Raw genomic sequence first — 18,982 nt, 5'->3', positions numbered from 1 at the left:
ATGGCATCACCGTAGCGCGCAGTACAATGCCGTTGGCATCTCATCGGCCGGCCCACCCACGACGCTCCACCCCCGATGGGCCGAATACTCGACGGCGCGGAGCACGTGTGGTCTCACAAATCGTGAACCCAGCGTGCCGGCTGTGGACGGTGTGGAATCCTCCACACTCGGCCGGGATCCGTGCTGCTGGCCGGTGGGAGGCTTCTGCGAGGGCTGCGGGAGACTGATGGGGGATGGCCAGGGGGTGTGTTGTGGGATCGCGGATGGTGGGTTGGGTCCGCGCACGGCCATGCCATGTTGTACGGCGTGACCACTGCAGGTCGTCAGCTGTGTGCAGCCGGGGACCCGGCTATTCTTCGGCCGTTTTTGGTACGGGAGACGGGTGTTTCAGTCGGCGCCAGTGCTAGCCCCTCACCGGTGCTGGAATCGGTGAAGGGTTTGCGCCGATTTTTCGGGCGTAAAAGACCAAACATGCTCCGCCGGCACCGTTTGAACGGAGAATCCAGCCCATCGTATCCTACTTCTATCAGTTTCCGATGAGTCGTTCCATGTCCAAATAACCCTCAATTATTTTTAATGTCCTAATTTCTCCATTCTTGGTTGTGTTGAATTCATAGCTTCTAGTTATTAACCATGTGCAGAGATAGTAATTCAGATGTAATTTGAAGCTGGACTGTTTCCTCTTTCTGGAAAATGTGTTCCCCATCTTATTTCCCTTGCCTCGTGGGCAAGAAGACAGGCAAAATATTTCTTGTGCTGTGAAATTACCCAGAAACCTAGTGTAATCCAAGATTCCTACTGATGTGAACGTAGCCTCTACTACTATGGTACAAATGCAAAAAGTAGAGATTATATTGTGATGAGTTATGGTACAAAGCAGAATTTTATTTCATTTTATTCAATTTTGAAAAAAAAAGTTTAGGAGGGAAGAATGTCACACGTGCACAAAAAACCGACGTAAGATTGCCCTTCTCTTTAGATACAATAATCCTGATTTAAAATGTTCTTCTAAAACCTTATGTTCAGTAGCCAAAGATACTTATCTAACCATGTTGAGATTTGATTGCAGTGGAAGATAATTCCAAAAATATTAAATCTCTACTTTTAACCTAGTTGTGACAAAAATATTTTTTCAGAGACTTTATGAATTAATCTGTGAAAGTGATGAGATATGAGCAAATTAAATGTACTTCTCTTCAATTTGTTTTAAATATTAGAAACAAAGGAATAATTGGAATAAATTAGTGGGAAAGGCTTTTGAAGCAACAGTATAAATTAGTTCAATGTACTCCTTGAGAGAAAAGTGTTGAGATGGTGAAAATTTAAGGTTGTTTTTATTAACACACAGTGATTGTCTGTTCCTCTGAATTCTCATTAAACAATAATAAATTTGTGTCAGATGTTTCAGCAATGATTCTTGAAGCTACCTTAGAATCTAAGTCAAAGTGTGTGTGTATAATACAGCCTTGTATGAACTTTACAATGCACTAATTGTCATGGTTGAGACATTTTTCACTATAATCTTTCCAGGGCATGGCATTCACGTTGCGGGAGCGACAGATTCTTGGCCTGCACGGGCTTCTACCTCCTAAAATAGAAACCCAAGATATTCAAGCCTTGCGCTTTAAGAACCACATAGAAAGAGTGCAAGATCCTCTAATGAAGTAAGAGCTATCTCATTTATTGGGCATTGTATAGTATAACTAAAAAAATGTAATTGTCTATATTCTGTGGCTGCAAAAGCAGTCATGAACAACTTTGCAGTTTTTATAAAGACTTTACTCGTTATATGTCAGACTGAGTACAATTGTGAGATGATGGTATTATCTAGTTGGATAAAAGTCGAGCCATTGTATTTAAGACAGAAAGTCAAACACCTGCCGTGACATATTCACGTTTCTGTTCAGAAATATTTGCTTGAAGTTAGTTGATAGCTTGCTGAAGATTTGTGTTTTAATTTAGATTGCTGAAAAGAGTTGGCAGCAGCTGCTCCAGCTGTGAGCAGATGGCATGCTGTTGTTCTGGATCTATCTAATGCTCTGGTGGTATAAATAATTTTTAAAATATCAGTACTGGCCAAACATCAGCTATTTTTAGATGGTAACCTTTGATGGAAATGTTTCAATTTACTGTAACAGTCCACTGGATACATCTGAGAAGAAAATAAAGACAAAGAACGGGCGGCAGGGTAGCACAGTGGTTGGCACAGTTGCTTCACCGCTTCAGGATCCCAGGTTCAATTCTGGCTTGGGTCGCTCAACGGAGTCTGCACGTTCTCCCCATGTCTGCGTGGGTTTGCTCCAGGTGCTCCGGTTTCTTCCCACAGTCCAAAGATGTGCAGGTTAGTTGGATTGGCCATGCTAAATTGCCCTTGGTGTCCAAAAAAGGTCAGATTGGGGTTACTGGGTTTTGGGGATAGGATGGAGGTGTGGGCTTAAGTAGGGCGCTCTTTCCAAAGGCCGGTGCAGATTCGATGGGCCGAATGGCCTCCTGCACTTAAATTCTATGAACAACACAGCGCAGGAAATCGGCTCTTTGGTCCTCCAAGCCCGCACCGGCCACGATACCAACCTTTGCCAAAACCCTCAGCACTTCCTTGTGCCGTATCCCTCTCTACCCTATCTATGTATTTGTCAAGATGCCTTTTGAATGCTGTTAATGTATCTGCTTCCACACTCTCCCCTGGCAATGCGTTCCAGGTATTCCCCACCCTCTGCATAAAAAAACATACCTCGCACATCTCTAAACGTTGCCCCATGGACCTTAAACCTATGCCCCCTGGTGACTGACCCCTCCACCCTGGGAAAGAGTGCCTGCTCATCCATTCTATCCATGCCCCTCATAACCTTGTAGACCTCTTATCAGGTCACCCCTCAACCTCTGTCTTTCTAATGAAAACAGTCCAAGTCTATTCAGCCTCCCCACATAGCTAACACCCTCCAGACTAGGCAACATCCTGGTAAACCTCCTCTGCACCCTCTGCAAAGCCTGCACATCCTTCTGTTAGTGTTGCGACCAGAATTGTGCGCAATATTCCAAGTGCAGCCGTACCAAGGTTCTATACAACTGTAGCATGACTTGCCAGTTTTTATAGTCGATGCCCCGTCCAATGAAGGCAAGCATTCCGTATGCTTTCTTTACTACCTTGTCCACTTGTGTTGCCACCGTCAAAGATCTGTGGACATGCACGCCCAGATCTCTCTGACTTTCTATATACTAAGAGATTTGCCATTTACGGTATATTTACCCTCTATGTTAGACCTACCAAAATGCATTACCTCACTTTTGTCCGGATTAAACTCCATTTGCCATTTCTCTGCCCAAGTCTCCAACCCATCTATGTCCTGCTATATCTTCTGACAATCCTCAACCCTATCTGCCACTCCAGCAACCTTGGTGTCATCCGCAAACTTACTAATCAGACCGGCTACATTTTCCTCCAAATCGTTTATGTACACTACAAACAACAGAGGCCCAAGCACAGATCCCTGTGGAACTCAATAGTCACAACCTTCCAGCTAGAACAACACCCTTCTATTGCTACCCTTTTACTTCTGTGACCGAGCCAGTTCTGTATCCATCTTACCACCTCATCCCTGATCCTGTGTGACTTCACCTTTTGTACCAGTCTGCCATGAGGCACCTTGACAAAGGCTTTACTGAAGTTCATGTAAACAACATCCACCGCCCTCCTCTCATCAATCATCTTTGTCACCTCCTCAAAAAACTCGATCAAGTTAGTGAGGCACAACCTCTCCTTCACAAAAACCCTTGTGCAGATTGCTAGAAGTAAAATCAAAACTTTTTGTTTATTTAAAGTTATAACTTGTAGACCAGAGAATCAATAATACAGCAAATGAACTTGTTACTCATTGGTATGTTTTCAGTGCTTTGAAGTATAATTTTATACTAGTTACTTCTGTAGGAGTGAACGAAAAATATATGGCTGGATGCAGTTCTGTGTGTATAGATTTGCACTGTTTCATCACCATAAAATAAGCTTGTTATCTCTCTGAATTTACTCAATGTATTAAAGCTCCTAATGTGTTAATGTTAACCTCCATTCTACCTGGCTAATGTGAAGCGATACTTAGAAAGTGCTTTACGGTATTTTTATCCTTTTTCAAAAAGCAGTGCAATCAATTCTGTTTTCATGGCTACTTTTAATGCTTCTCCTTGGTGACATTTTTTAAGTTCGCCCTTTTTATATAATTAACTCTTCTGACCTGACCTGAGTCTCTTTAGACTTTATCCCTCAGTTCAAATTTCTAATCTGTATTTTGCCAGTGGTGTGACCAGACAATGGCAGGCCATGGACAGTGTGGCATCTGGGATTTAGTAAATAGTTCTCCTTAATCAGTGAGATTTAAGTATTCGAAAAAGAATCTGCAACATCAGAAGCAAATTGTGTGAATTAGATTTAAATCAGGTACACAGTGAGAAATAAAGAAGGACAGAAAGATTGGATTGAGAGAGAAAAGGAAAAGTAAAGAATCTTACAAACTAAATCATCCACTTGGTACCTGTAGGAATGAGACTCTACAATTTAAATTTTTCCCATTGTTTGGTGTGGTTGATTAGCATAGCAAGAATATAAACCTTGCCACTAACAAGATACATGTGTTGTTAAGTACTATCCTTAACAGTCCAGGGTAAAGCTTGGGCATGAGGGAGAAATGAATAGAAGAAAATGCTGGTGGGATGGGAGGAGGCTAATGTGGCACACAAATGCCTGTTTAGAGCATTTAGGCTGAAAGGACTGTTTTTAACTATGTTGTTGTAATGAGCTTGTTGGACAGTTTTCTGTTTGACACTTCTCAAAGGAGTTATTTTGGAGTTACCTGAAAGTGCCTTCATGTAATTTTTGCAATTTAGTAAAAAATTGAAAATCACTTCGCCTTGAGTCTATTCCAAATGCCAGTTTTGTCATTCGTGTCTTTCGAGCCTATTTAGTATATTTTGAATATTCAGGTTTTATTGTAGTACCTAAATCAACACCAAAGTACAACAGACTTTCTCAATGGACAAGAATGGAAATTAGTATTCCATTAACAAGCAATTGGTCAATCTCTAATTGTTCTTGTGAAAGTGGTGATAAACAACCGTCTTGAACTGTTGCAATCCATGTCAAGACATACTTCTAGAGTGCTGCGAGGTAGAGAGTTCCAGGATTTTGACCTAGTGATAATAAAAGAAAACTGAAATCTTAGTTAATCCAAAACAAATGCTGATATTTTATTACACTCCAGTCCTAGACTTAAAAACCTAAACCATTGTTCTACAATTTAAGATGCATTGGAAATTATAAAAGGACAAAATTCCTTAATCTGCAACTCGTTCAAGCACTTTCCTGGGAGCTTGTGTACTTTAGACTTGTTGGCTTGTCATTAGTTACATTTCAGTTTAGACCCTGCTAGTAGGTTGTGTGCGTGGCCTCATTCAAGATGTTAGTGAATCGCATGGTTATAATTCAGTGTACTGTGCCATTTTATTTCACACACAAGCCTTTAGTAGTAAAACCCTTGACTTCATTCTACACTCTAAGCTTGGAAATAGTTTCTGGGGGCAATGGGGAGGAAATTTGGAGCAGGTTGAAATTAATTGCTTTTTAAAATCACAATTCTAACACCTACAAATGCTAAAGAAAAATATCTTCATGTCAATGATCTTGCAGAATTTTGGTGACATTTATTCTATTGTCTTTAGGTATGTTTATGTGATGGGAATACTGGAAAGGAATGAAAAATTATTCTATAGGATTCTGATTGACAATGTTGAAGAGTTGTTGCCAATTGTTTATACCCCCACAGTAGGCTTGGCCTGCTTACAGTACGGACATATCTTCAGGAGACCAAGGTAAGTCAAAAGCTCAGTTTTCACCACTCATATAGCATCATATAGAGTAATTGCATCCTGATTTCTTTATTTAATCTTGATGGGCTATTTCTGATAGGAGAAAGGGTTTAGTGTATTCTTATTTTAACATGTGCAACTCCAGTTAGCACAGTGGCTTCACAGCGCCAGGGTCCCAGGTTCGATTCCCGGCTTGGGTTACAGTCTGTGTGGAGTCTGCACACTCTCCCTGTGTCTGCGTGGGTTTCCTCCGGGCGCTCCGGTTTCCTATCACATGTCCTGAAAGACGTGCTGTTGGGTAATTTGGACGTTCTGAATTCTCCCTCAGTGTACCCGAGCAGGTGCTGGAATGTGGCGACTAGGGGCTTTTCACAGTAACTTCATTGTAATGTTAATGTAAGCCTACTTGTGACAATAAAGATTTACACCCTATGAAGGCCAACATATCATTTGCCTTCTTTACTGCCTGCTGTATCTGCGTGTTTACTTTCAGAGACTGATGCACAAGGACACTAAGGTCTTGTTCAGTATTCACCTCTCAAATAATAATCTGCCTTCCTATTTTTGCCACCAAGCAGATAACCTCACATTTATCCACATAATATTGCATCTGCCATGCATATGCGCACTCACTCAGTCTGTCCAAATCATGCTGAAGCATCTCTGCATCCTATGAAAGGCGAGAATGGGTGGACGCATGGGTTTAGAAGTATTGTCCGTGTGGAGAATAAATGCATTGTCAATTGGATGGGCCAAACGCCTATTTCCAGATTTTAATTTCTACATGGTTGCGGAATTGCCTGTTTATTAAAGACCTTGCAATTTAAAGGACAGGCCAAGTTTCAGAAGCTTTGTCATGGTACAATAATGGGTTATACATCATGGTATAACACACACTTATTCTTTCAGGGGGACGACAGTATATTCCAAATGTTACTGGACAGACTACAATTCTGTTTTTTTCCTCCATTCCTTTTTCCTGAGTGCAAGGAAAGTGTTTGCAAAACTTCCCTAATACGAGAGTCTTGGGCAAAGTTAAACTTTTGAGTTGCTGAGAAAGGAAGTGAAACGAAAACTTAAGTCTGTTGAAACATTCTCTGATGCTTTTGATATGAGAAAGGAAGTACAACCTGCTGAATTGTTACAGTGTTAAATATTGAGGGAAATGACTAAGTGTTTGCTAATGCTGTGGTCTGACTGAAACATCAAAAGTGTACAGGTACATCCCGTGAAATGTTTTTGAGTATTTTTAAATTGCTTGGAAAACTGGGAGTAAATATTTTGTATTTTATTTCATGTTGAAAACAAATTAGGGGATGGAGAGTTAGACTACAGAAATAAAATTATAGGTGTTGTATACATAGTGCTCTTTTGAGTAAGTTAAGCTTGAAAGCTTGGACCAGGAGGAACCAATACAAGTGTAAAGCAATCCTTTTTATTCCTTGATCCTTCTCGTGTCCTCTGTAAGATGGCTGACGTATGCTATATTGTGGGTTGAGAGATGAATCTCCTTTGCCTTGTTCTCGTTATCGATGTTCATGTATGAGTTTGGAAAGTTAATTGAGTGTACTAATGGGGATAACGTTTACCACCTCAGCCAATCCTTTACCCACTATTGGCTCAGTCCTGCTCTGGTGGTTCAAGCGGAAATTAAAGACTCCAGCATCATTCAAAGAAGAAACAATAGTTCTGACGGAGCAAAAGCAAAACATTTAAGATGCTCCATTTGAAATAAAAACAAAAAAGGCTGTAAATGCTCACCAACGTGAGCATTACCACAAATGTTGCTGTGGTCTTTGAAAGGTCAGAGAGTTGAAATATCAACTCAGATGTGTTTCCAGCATTTTCTGTTTTATGACATTATCACATCTCCCAGCTTATTTCCCTTGCCACATTGGCAAGAAGGCAGACAAAATATTCTTGTGCTGTTGAATTACCAAGAAACCTAATGTAATCCAAGATTCCTACTGATGTGAACGTAGCCTCTACTATACTATGGTTCAAATGCAAAACGTAAAGCAGATTTTTATTTCATTTTATTCAATTTTTAAAAAAAGTTGAGGGAAGAATGTTACTTGCTGCACTTTTTCTTTCACCCATTCTGCACAAAAAAACTGCCGCAAGAGTGCCCTTCTGCACTTTAGATCAATAATCCTGATTAAAATGTTCTTCTCAAGTCTGATGTTCTATAACCAAAGATACTTATCTGACCATGTTGAGACTTGATTGCAGTGGAAGATAATTCAAAAAATATTAAATCTCTGCGGCACAGTAGCACAGTGGTTAGCACTGTTGCTTCACCGCTCCAGGGTCCCAGGTTCGATTCTCGGCATGTCTGTGTGGAGTCTGCATGTTCTCCCTGTTTCTGCGTGGGTTTCCTCCGTGTGCTCCGGTTTCTTCACACAAGCCCCGAAAGACGTGCTTGTTAGGTAATTTGGACATTCTGAATTCTCCCTCCGTGTACCCTAACAGGCGCCGGAATGTGGCGACTCAGTGCTTTTCACAGTAACTTCATTGCAGTGTTAATGTAAGTACACTTGTGACAATGAAGATTATTATTATTACAAAGAAACTGACTCATTTATATCATCTCATTGCTGATTGTCGGATCTTGTGAAAAATGGCTGTAGTACTTGTCTGCATTAACATAAGAACATAAGAACTAGGAGCAGGAGTAGGCCATCTGGCCCCTCGAGCCTGCTCCACCATTCAATGAGATCATGGCTGATCTTTTGTGGACTCAGCTCCACTTTCCGGCCCGAACACCACAACCCTTAATCCCTTTATTCTTCAAAAAACTATCTCTCTTTATCTTAAAAACATTTAATGAAGGAGCCTCTACTGCTTCACTGGGCAAGGAATTCCATAGATTCACAACCCTTTGGGTGAAGAAGTTCCTCCTAAACTCAGTCCTAAATCTACTTCCCCTTATTTTGAGGCTATGCCCCCTAGTTCTGCTTTCACCCGCCAGTGGAAACAACCTGCCCGCATCTATCCTATCTATTCCCTTCATAATCTTATATGTTTCTATAAGATCCCCCCTCATCCTTCTAAATTCCAACGAGTACAGTCCCAGTCTACTCAACCTCTCCTCGTAATCCAACCCCTTTAGCTCTGTGATTAACCTAGTGAATCTCCTCTTCACACCCTCCAGTGCCAGTACGTCCTTTCTCAAGTAAGGAGACCAAAACTGAACACAATACTCCAGGTGTGGCAGCAGAACCTCCCTAGTCTTAAACTCCATCCCTCTAGCAATGAAGGACAAAATTTCATTTGCCTTCTTAATCACCTGTTGCACCTGAAAACCAACTTTTTGCGACTCATGCACTAGCACACCCAGGTCTCACTGCACAGCAGCATGTTTTAATATTTTATCATTTAAATAATAATCCCTTTTGCTATTATTTCTACCAAAATGGATAACCTCACATTTGTCAACATTGTATTCCATCTGCCAGACCCTAGCCCATTCACTTAGCCTATCCAAATCCCTCTGCAGACTTCCAGTATCCTCTGCACTTTTTGCTTTACCACTTATCTTAGTGTCTGCAAACTTGGACACATTGCCCTTGGTCCCCAACTCCAAATCATCTATGTAAATTGTGAACAGTTGTGGGCCCAACACTGATCCCTGAGGGACACCACTAGCTACTGATTGCCAACCAGAGAAACACCCATTAATCCCCACTCTTTGCTTTCTATTAATTAACCAATCCTCTATCCATGCTACTACTTTCCCCTTAATGCCATGCATCTTTATCTTATGCAACAACCTTTTGTGTGGCACCTTGTCAAAGGCTTTCTGGAAATCCAGATATACCGCATCCATTGGCTCCCCGTTATCTACCGCACTGTTAATGCCCTCAAAAAATTCCACTAAATTAGTTAGGCATGACCTGCCCTTTATGAACCCATGCTGCGTCTGCCCAATGGGACAATTTCCATCTAGATGCCTCGCTATTTCTTCCTTGATGATAGATTCCAGCATCTTCCCTACTACCGAAGTTAAGCTCACTGGCCTATAATTACCCGCTTTCTGCCTACCTCCTTTTTTAAACAGTGGTGTCACGTTTGCTAATTTCCAATCCGCCGGGACCACCCCAGAGTCTAGTGAATTTTGGTAAATTATCACTAGTGCATTTGCAATTTCCCTAGCCATCTCTTTTAGCACTCTGGGATGCATTCCATCAGGGCCAGGAGACTTGTCTACCTTTAGCCCCATTCGCTTGCCCATCACTACCTCCACTTCAGTTCCTCAGCCATTTCCTCATCTCCCATTATTAAATCTCCCTTCTCATCCTCTAAAGGACCAAAATTTACCTTAGCCACTCTTTTTTGTTTTATGTATTTGTAGAAACTTTTACTATCTGTTTTTATATTCTGAGCAAGTTTACTCTCATAATCTATCTTACTCTTCTTTATAGCTTTTTTAGTAGCTTTCTGTTGCCCCCTAAAGATTTCCCAGTCCTCTAGTCTCCCACTGACCTTTGCTACTTTGTATGTTTTTTCCTTCAATTTGACACTCTCCCTTATTTCCTTAGATATCCACGGTCGATTTTCCCTCTTTTTACCGTCCTTCCTTTTTGTTGGTATAAACCTTTGCTGAGCACTGTGAAAAATCACTTGGAAGGTTCTCCACTGTTCCTTAACTGTTTCACTATAAAGTCTTTGCTCCCAGTCTACCTTGGCTAGTTCTTCTCTCATCCCATTGTAATCTCCTTTGTTTAAGCACAAAACACTAGTGCTTGATTTTACCTTCTCACCCTCCATCTGTATTTTAAATTCCACCATGTTGTGATCGCTCCTTCCGAGAGGATCCCTAACTATGAGATCCTGAATCAATCCTGTCTCATTACACAGGACCAGATCTAGGACCACTTGTTCCCTTGTAGGTTGCATTACATACAGTTCTAGGAAACTATCGCGGATACATTCTATAAACTCCTCCTCCAGGCTGCCTTGACCGACCTGGTTAAACCAATCGACATGTAGATTAAAATCCCCCATGATAACTGCTGTACCATTTCTACATGCATCTGTTATTTCTTTGTTTATTGCCTGCCCCACCATAATGTTACTATTTGGTGGCCTATAGATTACTCCTATCAGTGACTTTTTCGCCTTACTATTCCTGATTTCCACCCAAATGAATTCAACCTTATCCTCCATAGCACCGATGTCATCCCTTACTGTTGCCCGGATGTCATCCTTAAATAACAGAGCTACACCACCTCCCTTACCATCCACTCTGTCCTTCCGAAAAGTTTGATACCCTCGGATATTTAACTCCCAGTCGTGACCATCCTTTAACCATGTTTCAGTAATGGCCACTAAATCATAGTCATTCACGATGATTTGCGCCATCAACTCATTTACCTTATTCCAAATACTACGAGCATTCAGGTAAAGTACACTTATGTTGGCTTTTTTACCTCTGTTCTGAATCTTAACACCTCGATCAGTAACCTCTCCTAAGTTATATTTCCTCTTAACCTTTCTCCTAATTTTCCTTGTCGTCGAACCCACATCTTCCTGTAACAACCTGCCGCATCGCTTACCATTAATGTTTTCACTTCCCGTTTTATTTCTTTTAGTATTCCTGGTCCTATTCACTGAGCCCCCCTCAGTCACTGTACCTTGTACTGTCGCCCTTTTTGATTTTTGACTATGGCTTCTCTGCCTTACACTGCCCTTTACTGCCTTTTATTTCTGTCCCTGTTTTACTACCTTCCAACTTCCTGCATCGGTAGATCTAGAGCTGCTTGCGCTTCTGGTGCAATCCCAAACTAGGAGCTGTAAATACAACTCACTAATAAAGCCGATAAAGAATTCAGGATGAACATCTTTAACTCACGCTAATGTGGATCCCACTATAGTGTTTTAAGCGAATAACATGTATTTAAGGGAAGCTAATGAGAGCAAAGGAATAGAAGCATAATCTGAAGGGTAGAGATAGAATGGGAGGAGGCTTGTGTGGAACTGGCTGAATGGTCTGTATCTGAGATGTAAATTCCAGCTAAGAATGACGTGTTTGAATAAACCTTTCCCAGCAAAGTTGTCGAGAGAAGAATGTTAGAGGCGTGCAAAAATGTCTCAAATGTTCAGATCAAATTTTAACATTGGAAGAACAAGCTCTTCTAGACTGAAAGTTTTATTTTCCTTGATTATTGAGTTCTTGGAATAAATTGCAATTTTTTCACTTTTTAAATGTTAATTTTCCTATGTTCATTTTTCTTTCACATTGCAACAGAGGTTTGTTTATTTCCATCTTGGACAAAGGTCATATTAAATCAATTCTTGACAACTGGCCAGAAACGGATGTAAAGGTAAAGAATAAACTGTGCATTTTAAAAATAAGAGTTTGGTCCCAAGCTTGGGGCGTTTTGATGTTTGGGCAATTTGGTAACATTTCTACACTAGATCAATTGGAGTTCATTATTGGGAAGTAACCCAGTTGAGAGAATTGGATGTTTCCATAAATATTAGACCGTGCTGCCTAAACTCAGAAATTATTTCCGGTCACTTTTCCTTCCTGGTTCCCCAGTACTTCAAAGTCAAAATCTGCGGCATTAATAGTGAAATGCTGAATTAATCTAATCAGCCAGGGACGTTGGGTTGCTCAAATTGTAATGGAATTATACAAATGAGGACATTTAAAGCCGGAAATATTGGCCACAGTCCATGTTCTAACGAGGATAACTTTTCTCGTATTGCGCAAGCTGATTTTGTGAGAACTTCCAATCTCTGCTGATTGCCAGGGTTACACACATGAAAAATATCATGATATGATTGGGATTGGGAAAAAGGGATTTGTTTCTTTAATTTGGGTAGAGAATGATATCAGTGCCAAGAACATGAAATCTGTGGCGGGGCTGGAGGCAGTGGTTTTGTTTTTCCCAATGTTAATGGAGGAATAGAATAAGTGTATAAGAAGAAGGAGTAAACAAAATGGGTGCGCCATTTAATAAGATTCTGGGTGATCTTTAACATCAACTCCACTTTTTCACCTCATCCCTTGATTCCTTTCCTAAAATCGATCAATCTTAGCCTGAATATACTTGGTGATTGAGCATTCATCGCCCTCTTTTTAAAAAAAAATATATATATATATATATTTTTATTCTCCTTTTTCACATTTTCTTCCAAATTTACACCCACCAACAATAAACGATAATCAGTAACAAATATGTCAATCCCCATAACAATAACAACGATCCCATCCTCCCACCAAACCCCAAACATTCACTCGCATGTTCACATAAACGAATAGCAAAAAGGAATCCGGAATCACCCATAGTCACCGTTAACACACACAGACCCCCGCCCCCAACTAATGTTCGATGTTATCCAGTTCTTAAAAGTGCATAATGAATAATGCCCATGAATTGTAGAATCCCTCCGTCCTTCCCCTCAGTTCAAACTTACCCTTCTCAAGAGTCAAGAATTCCAACAGGTCCCCCGGCCACGCCAGGGCACAGGGTGGAGAGGTTGCTCTCTAACCCATCAGGATCTGCCTTCGGGCAATCAACGAGGCGAAGGCTACAACATCTGCCTCCGCACCCGTTTCCAACCCTGGCTGGTCCGACACCCCGAATATGGCCTCCCGGGGGCCCGGGTCCAGTTTCATGTGCACCACTTTAGGAATAACCCTAAAAATCTCCTTCCCGTAATCCTCCAGCTTTGGACAGAACCAAAACATATGAACGTGATTAGCCCCCCCCCCTCCGGCAACGCTCACACACATCTACTCGTTCAACGAATCGGCTCATCCTCGCCCTCGTGAGGTGTGCTCTCTATACCACCTTCAGCTGTATCAGCCCCAACCTCACGCACGAGGTGGAGGCTTTCACTCTCCGGAGCACCTCAGACCAGAACCCCTCCTCCATATCCTCTCTCAACTCTACCTCCCACTTTGCTTTGATCCCTTCCAGTGGTGCCTTCTCCTCTTCCAAAATAGCTCCGTAAACCGTCGACACTACCCCCTTCTCCAGTCCCTCTGTCGTCAGCACCTCCTCCAGCAATGTGGAGTCCAGCTCTACCGGGAAGCTCTGTATCTCCTTACTGGCAAAATCTCGAATCTGCATGTATCTAAACATTTTCCCCTGCTCCAGCCCATATTTTGTTTCCAGCTCCTTCAATCCTGCAAACCGACCCCGAAGAAACAAATCTTTTAGTGTCTTAATCATTCATAACCATCTTGGTAGGGAATGCCAAATATTCTCAACCCTGTGGGTGAATGAAATAATTTCTCCTCGTCTCACTGAACCTGTCTGTATCATTAGTGCACCTGCATATATTATATACTGGGCCCCCTCATCAAAATCATTAATATAGATTGTAAAAAGCTGGGTCCAAGCACTGATCCTTGCACTGCCTGTCAATCTGAAGATTACTTGTTTATTCCTAATCTCTGTTTTCTGTCTTTAACCAATTCTCTGTCGTTGCTCATATGTAACCCTCCCTCCAAGCCCCAGAAGTTCTTATCTTGTGCAATAACCAGTGGTTATTGCCAGTGGTACCTTATCAAATGTCTGCTGAAACTTCAAATGCTCGTTTGTCTTTATCAACCATATTAGTTTATTCTCAAAAATTTCTAATAATTTTGCCCTTTCATGAAGACGCATTGACTCTGCTGAATCATTTTGTGATTATTTTGGAAGTGCTCCTTGTCACCACATCCTCAGTAATGGGTTTCAGCATTTTCCCAACAACTGATTCGGGAACTTGTGGCTTCAATAAAAGCCAGGCAGTGAAGGGCTTGAGTACTGGAGAGAAATAGTGTATGTGTGGAAGTTAATCGTAAATGATGCTGAGGGACAGTCTGTAGGTAAAGGGTTGGGGGTGGTGGTGTGGAGAGGTGGCAAGAATAGAACTTTGATGGAAGTGGGTTGGGTTGGTGACTTCCAAGGTGGTGTAAGGAGAGATCGGTATGTAAGATGACCATGCACTTCAAGGCATTGGTGATGGGGAGCTTGGGTAGTTGGGCTGTAGGGTGGTAACAGGTGGCAAACTTAGAAGTGAAGTATTTGGACGAATGGGAAGCCTTGATGGGGAGGGAAAGCATGCCTGAAGACGGAATGGTTTAAATATCACGAAAGGGACGTAAAAGTCGATCATGTGGACCATATTAGCTTGAAAAGGGGATATGGAGATGCTCAAACAAGAGGTAGTTTTGCGGCTCTGTCTCAGTGAGTTTGGGGGTGGAGATGGGGGAAGGTGATTGTATTTGGTGGCAAAGGGGATATTGGAATATCTCTTTTGCTAAGATTTGTGAGCCCCAGCACTCATTGTTGAAGTACACTAGTTAATGAAAAGCCGAAAGCAAGACGATGGAGTACTGAGACTCTTGAGGTGCTGCTTGGTTCAGGTTGAGTTTGTTTTCCAAGGGTAGATACAAAAGCAGATGGCTTGAAGGGAGTATGGGGATATGGGTGACAAGGAATTTAAATTGTGATCAGAAATGTCTGTCGGTCTTAGCAAGCAGAGGAACAGAGAGACCATGGGAGCTGGCATGATCCCGGGATGGCTGTAAATATGAGTAGAAGAATTCATATGGAAGAAGTTTTTAGAACATTGAGTTTGGCAGAGAGAAGGGAGTGAGCCGTGCTGAAGACACAAAGGACAAGAAGTTACAGTGCAGCGGATAATTAAAGAAATGAGAGAAGCATACAGTATCTTGGAAACAAAGTTGTGGTGCTAAATGGTGGGGATTTTAAAGAAAAAAAACAAGAGGGTTGGAGCAGTTCAAGTCCTGTGGAGAATGTGATTGTTATCATGCGCTACATTATGAGTCCATCATAAAGGATGTTATAGCAGACCATTTAGAAATACGTAATATAATCCAGCAGAGTCAGCATGGCTTCATGAAGGGGAAGTTATGCCTGACAAATTTATGAGAATTCTTTGAGGTGGTAACCAGCTGGATAGATGAAGAAGAACCAGTAGATGTCTATACACTTGGATTTCCAAAAAGCGTTCAATAAGGTTCTGCACAAAAGGCTACTTAATAAGATAAGAGCCCATATTGTCGGAGGTACTAAATTAGCATGGATAGAAGATTGTCTAACCAATAGGCTTGACACGATTCACACCTCTTTAACCTGGGGTTACCCCATCTCTGGATCTGTAAAGATTTAATCACCTGCTAATGCTCGTATTCCAAGCATTATCTGGCATCTTTGAATCTGTCTCTATATATATATATATATATATATATATGTTTCTGGAACATACCTCTTCATTCACCTGAGGAAGGAGCAGCGCTCCGAAAGCTAGTGACATCGAAACAAACCTGTTGGACTTTAACCTGGTGTTGTAAGACTTCTTACTGTAACTAATAGAAGACAGAGTTGGGATAAGAGGGGCATTTTCAGGATGACAACCTGTAATAAATACTAGAGCGCCACAGCAATCAGTGCTGGGGCCACAATTATTTACAATATGAATGACTTAAATAAAGAAAGTAAATGTGCTATTGCCACGTTTGTTGTTGACACAAAAAGACAAGTGGTGAGGATGATGCAAAGAGTCTATAGAGGGATATAGGGTTAAGTGGGTGGGCAAAAATTTGGCAGATGTAATATAATGGGTGGGATTCTCCGTCCCGTTGTTCCAGTTTTCTGGTGGCCCCCCCGCGGCCGTCAGTGGGATTCTCTGTCCTGGCAGCCAACCATTGGGGTTTCCCATTGTGGGCACTCTCACGCCGTCAGGAAATCCGCGGGCATAAGTGTGCTGCTGGCGAAGCGGAGGATCCCGCCGACGGAGAATCTAGCTCAATATATAATGTCAAGTCGTGCACTTTGGTGGGAAGAATATAGGAGCTGAATATTACTTAAATGGAGAAAGACTGGAGAAAGCTGCAGCACTTGAGGGATTTGGGGGTCCTCGTGCATAAATCAAAAAAAAAAACTTAGCATGCAAGTTCAGCAGGTAATAGGGTAGGCAAAAGGAATTATCGGTCTTTTTTCAAAGGGAATGGAGTATATAAATAGGGAAGTCTTGCTAAAACTATACAAGGCACTAATTAGACCACACCTGGAGCACTGTCAACAGTTTTGGTTCCCTTACCTGAGGGAAGATATACTGCCATTGGAGACCGTCCCAGAGAAGGTTCATTGGGTTGATCCTGGATATGGAGGGATTTTCTGATGAGGAGAGGTTGAATAGGTTGGGACTGTACTCATTGGAGTATTGAAAAATGAGACATGACCTCATTGAGACGTATAGGATATTGAGGTGGGAGCTGGAGCTGGGACTTGACAGGGTAGTTGCTGAGCAGTTGATTCCCCTTGTGGGACAGTCTCTGGCCAAAGGGCATGATCTCAGAGTAACGGGTCGCTCATTTCGGACAGAGATGAGGATGAATTTCTTCTCCCCAAGGATAATGAATCTGTGGACTTCTTTACCGCAGAGGGCTATAGGTAGATGCTGGGTCATTAGGTATGTTCAGGGCTGAGATAGACAGATTTTTAATCAGTAAGGAAACCAAGGGTTATGGGGATAAGGCAGGAAAGTGGAGTTGAGGATATCAGATCAGTCATGATCTCAGTGAATGATGGAGCAGACTCGATAGGCTGAATAGCCTACTTCTGCTCCTATGTCTTATCTGATTTGACAGTTGTTGATGTTTGAATCATTCCCCAATTGGGGGATGGTGATCTGAGATTCTTGTTTTTGTGTATAAACTAATACTTGGGCTTTCTGGTCCTTTCTCCTTAATGTTTAAATTTATCTGAGTTTACTAATCTGTGCAATGGGAAGAGAATTGGATAATCTGTTTGACGTTTAAATCTTTGGATTACTGTTAATCCTGGTGCTACATTCTTGTAGAATAACTAAGTACGTTTGCCTCAACTGCACTGTTTAACCTGAATTGTTTTAGTAACTGCACTGCAGGTATACAAAAATATTCAAGGTTAAATAGTTTCAGCTCACATAGTAATATGTTGCATCGTGTTTTTAAATGTGAGAATGCTTTGATTTTAAAGCACATTGAAAGATTTGTTAGACTAGTAACTCATCTTAGTTTTGTTTCTCATTTTAGGCTGTAGTTGTAACAGATGGAGAACGGATATTGGGACTTGGAGATCTGGGGGTTTATGGGATGGGAATACCAGTGGGAAAGCTGACTCTATATACAACATGTGCTGGAATTGATCCCCGTGTGTGCCTTCCCGTTTGTATTGATGTGGGTACTGACAATGAGGTAACTGAATTAATCTAATTGTACATTTATGTAGTTGCATGACACCTTCTGCACCTTCCATCTGGATGAAATGAATCGTTTTTACCTGTTAGCACATTAACCGGATAATCAAATTTTAAGCATATTCACCCTATTTAAAAATACTTTGGACTTTTATTAAATATAGGTTTTCAACCCAAAATAATAGGTGTGTGGGTTGGGGACGGAGAAAGCTTTCATTTTTCTAAGCCACTAGCTTGAGCCATCAGTCTAACATCTGCTGGATGATAGCTTCACCAAGCTGATTTTTTAATAGCATTTATTATGATCTTATTAAATATTGAATGTTTAAAATTATAATCTATGTACCATCTTGCAGCTGTCGATTCACTTTCTTGTAAATCAATGGGGGAGGTGGTGGTTTGGCGGTGTTACCACTGGATTAGTAATCCAGAGGCCCTGTCTAATGCTCTGTGGGCAGGGGTACACTAGGCTAAATCGCTGGCTTTTAAAGCAGACCAAGCAGGTCAGCAGCACGGTTCAGTTCCCGTAACAGCCTTCCCGAACAGGCGCCGGAATGTGGCGACTAGGGGCTTTTCACAGTAACTTCATTGAAGCCTACTTGTGACATAAGCGATTTTCATTTCATTTCAATGGCAGCTGGTGGAATTTAAATTCTGTTAATAAACCTAGTAATTCAGGGTGGCATGTTAGCACTGGGACTGCGGCGCTGAGAATCAGTATTTGAATCCCGGCCCTGGGTCACTGTCTGTGTGGAGTTTGCACATTCTCCCCATGTCTGCGTGGGTCTCACCCCCACAATCCAAAAGATGTGAAGGTTCGGTGGATAGGCCACGCTAAATTGCCCCTTAATTGGGAAAAAAATTAATTGGGTGCTCTAAATTAATTTTTTTTTAAAATATAGTAATTGTGACTATGACAACT

The 18,982-nt window shown here is 41.6% G+C and overlaps 1 protein-coding gene across 2 annotated transcripts in view; it reads left to right on the top strand.

Annotated features, from left to right (window-relative positions):
- Positions 1–18,982, top strand: part of me2 (malic enzyme 2, NAD(+)-dependent, mitochondrial) — a 171,058-nt gene that overhangs the window by 44,457 nt on the left and 107,619 nt on the right. For both annotated transcript variants that reach the window (XM_072497417.1, XM_072497416.1), the window contains exons 3-6: positions 1,531–1,664; positions 5,707–5,856; positions 12,104–12,179; positions 17,897–18,058. In XM_072497417.1, the coding sequence (XP_072353518.1) occupies positions 1,531–1,664; positions 5,707–5,856; positions 12,104–12,179; positions 17,897–18,058 (522 nt within the window). The remainder of the gene's footprint in view (positions 1–1,530; positions 1,665–5,706; positions 5,857–12,103; positions 12,180–17,896; positions 18,059–18,982) is intronic.

Source organism: Scyliorhinus torazame, chromosome 3 (assembly GCF_047496885.1).
Source record: "Scyliorhinus torazame isolate Kashiwa2021f chromosome 3, sScyTor2.1, whole genome shotgun sequence".
Taxonomy (NCBI): domain Eukaryota; kingdom Metazoa; phylum Chordata; class Chondrichthyes; order Carcharhiniformes; family Scyliorhinidae; genus Scyliorhinus; species Scyliorhinus torazame.
The sequence above is the reverse complement of the archived record's forward strand: the minus strand, read 5'-3'. Positions and strand labels throughout refer to the sequence as shown.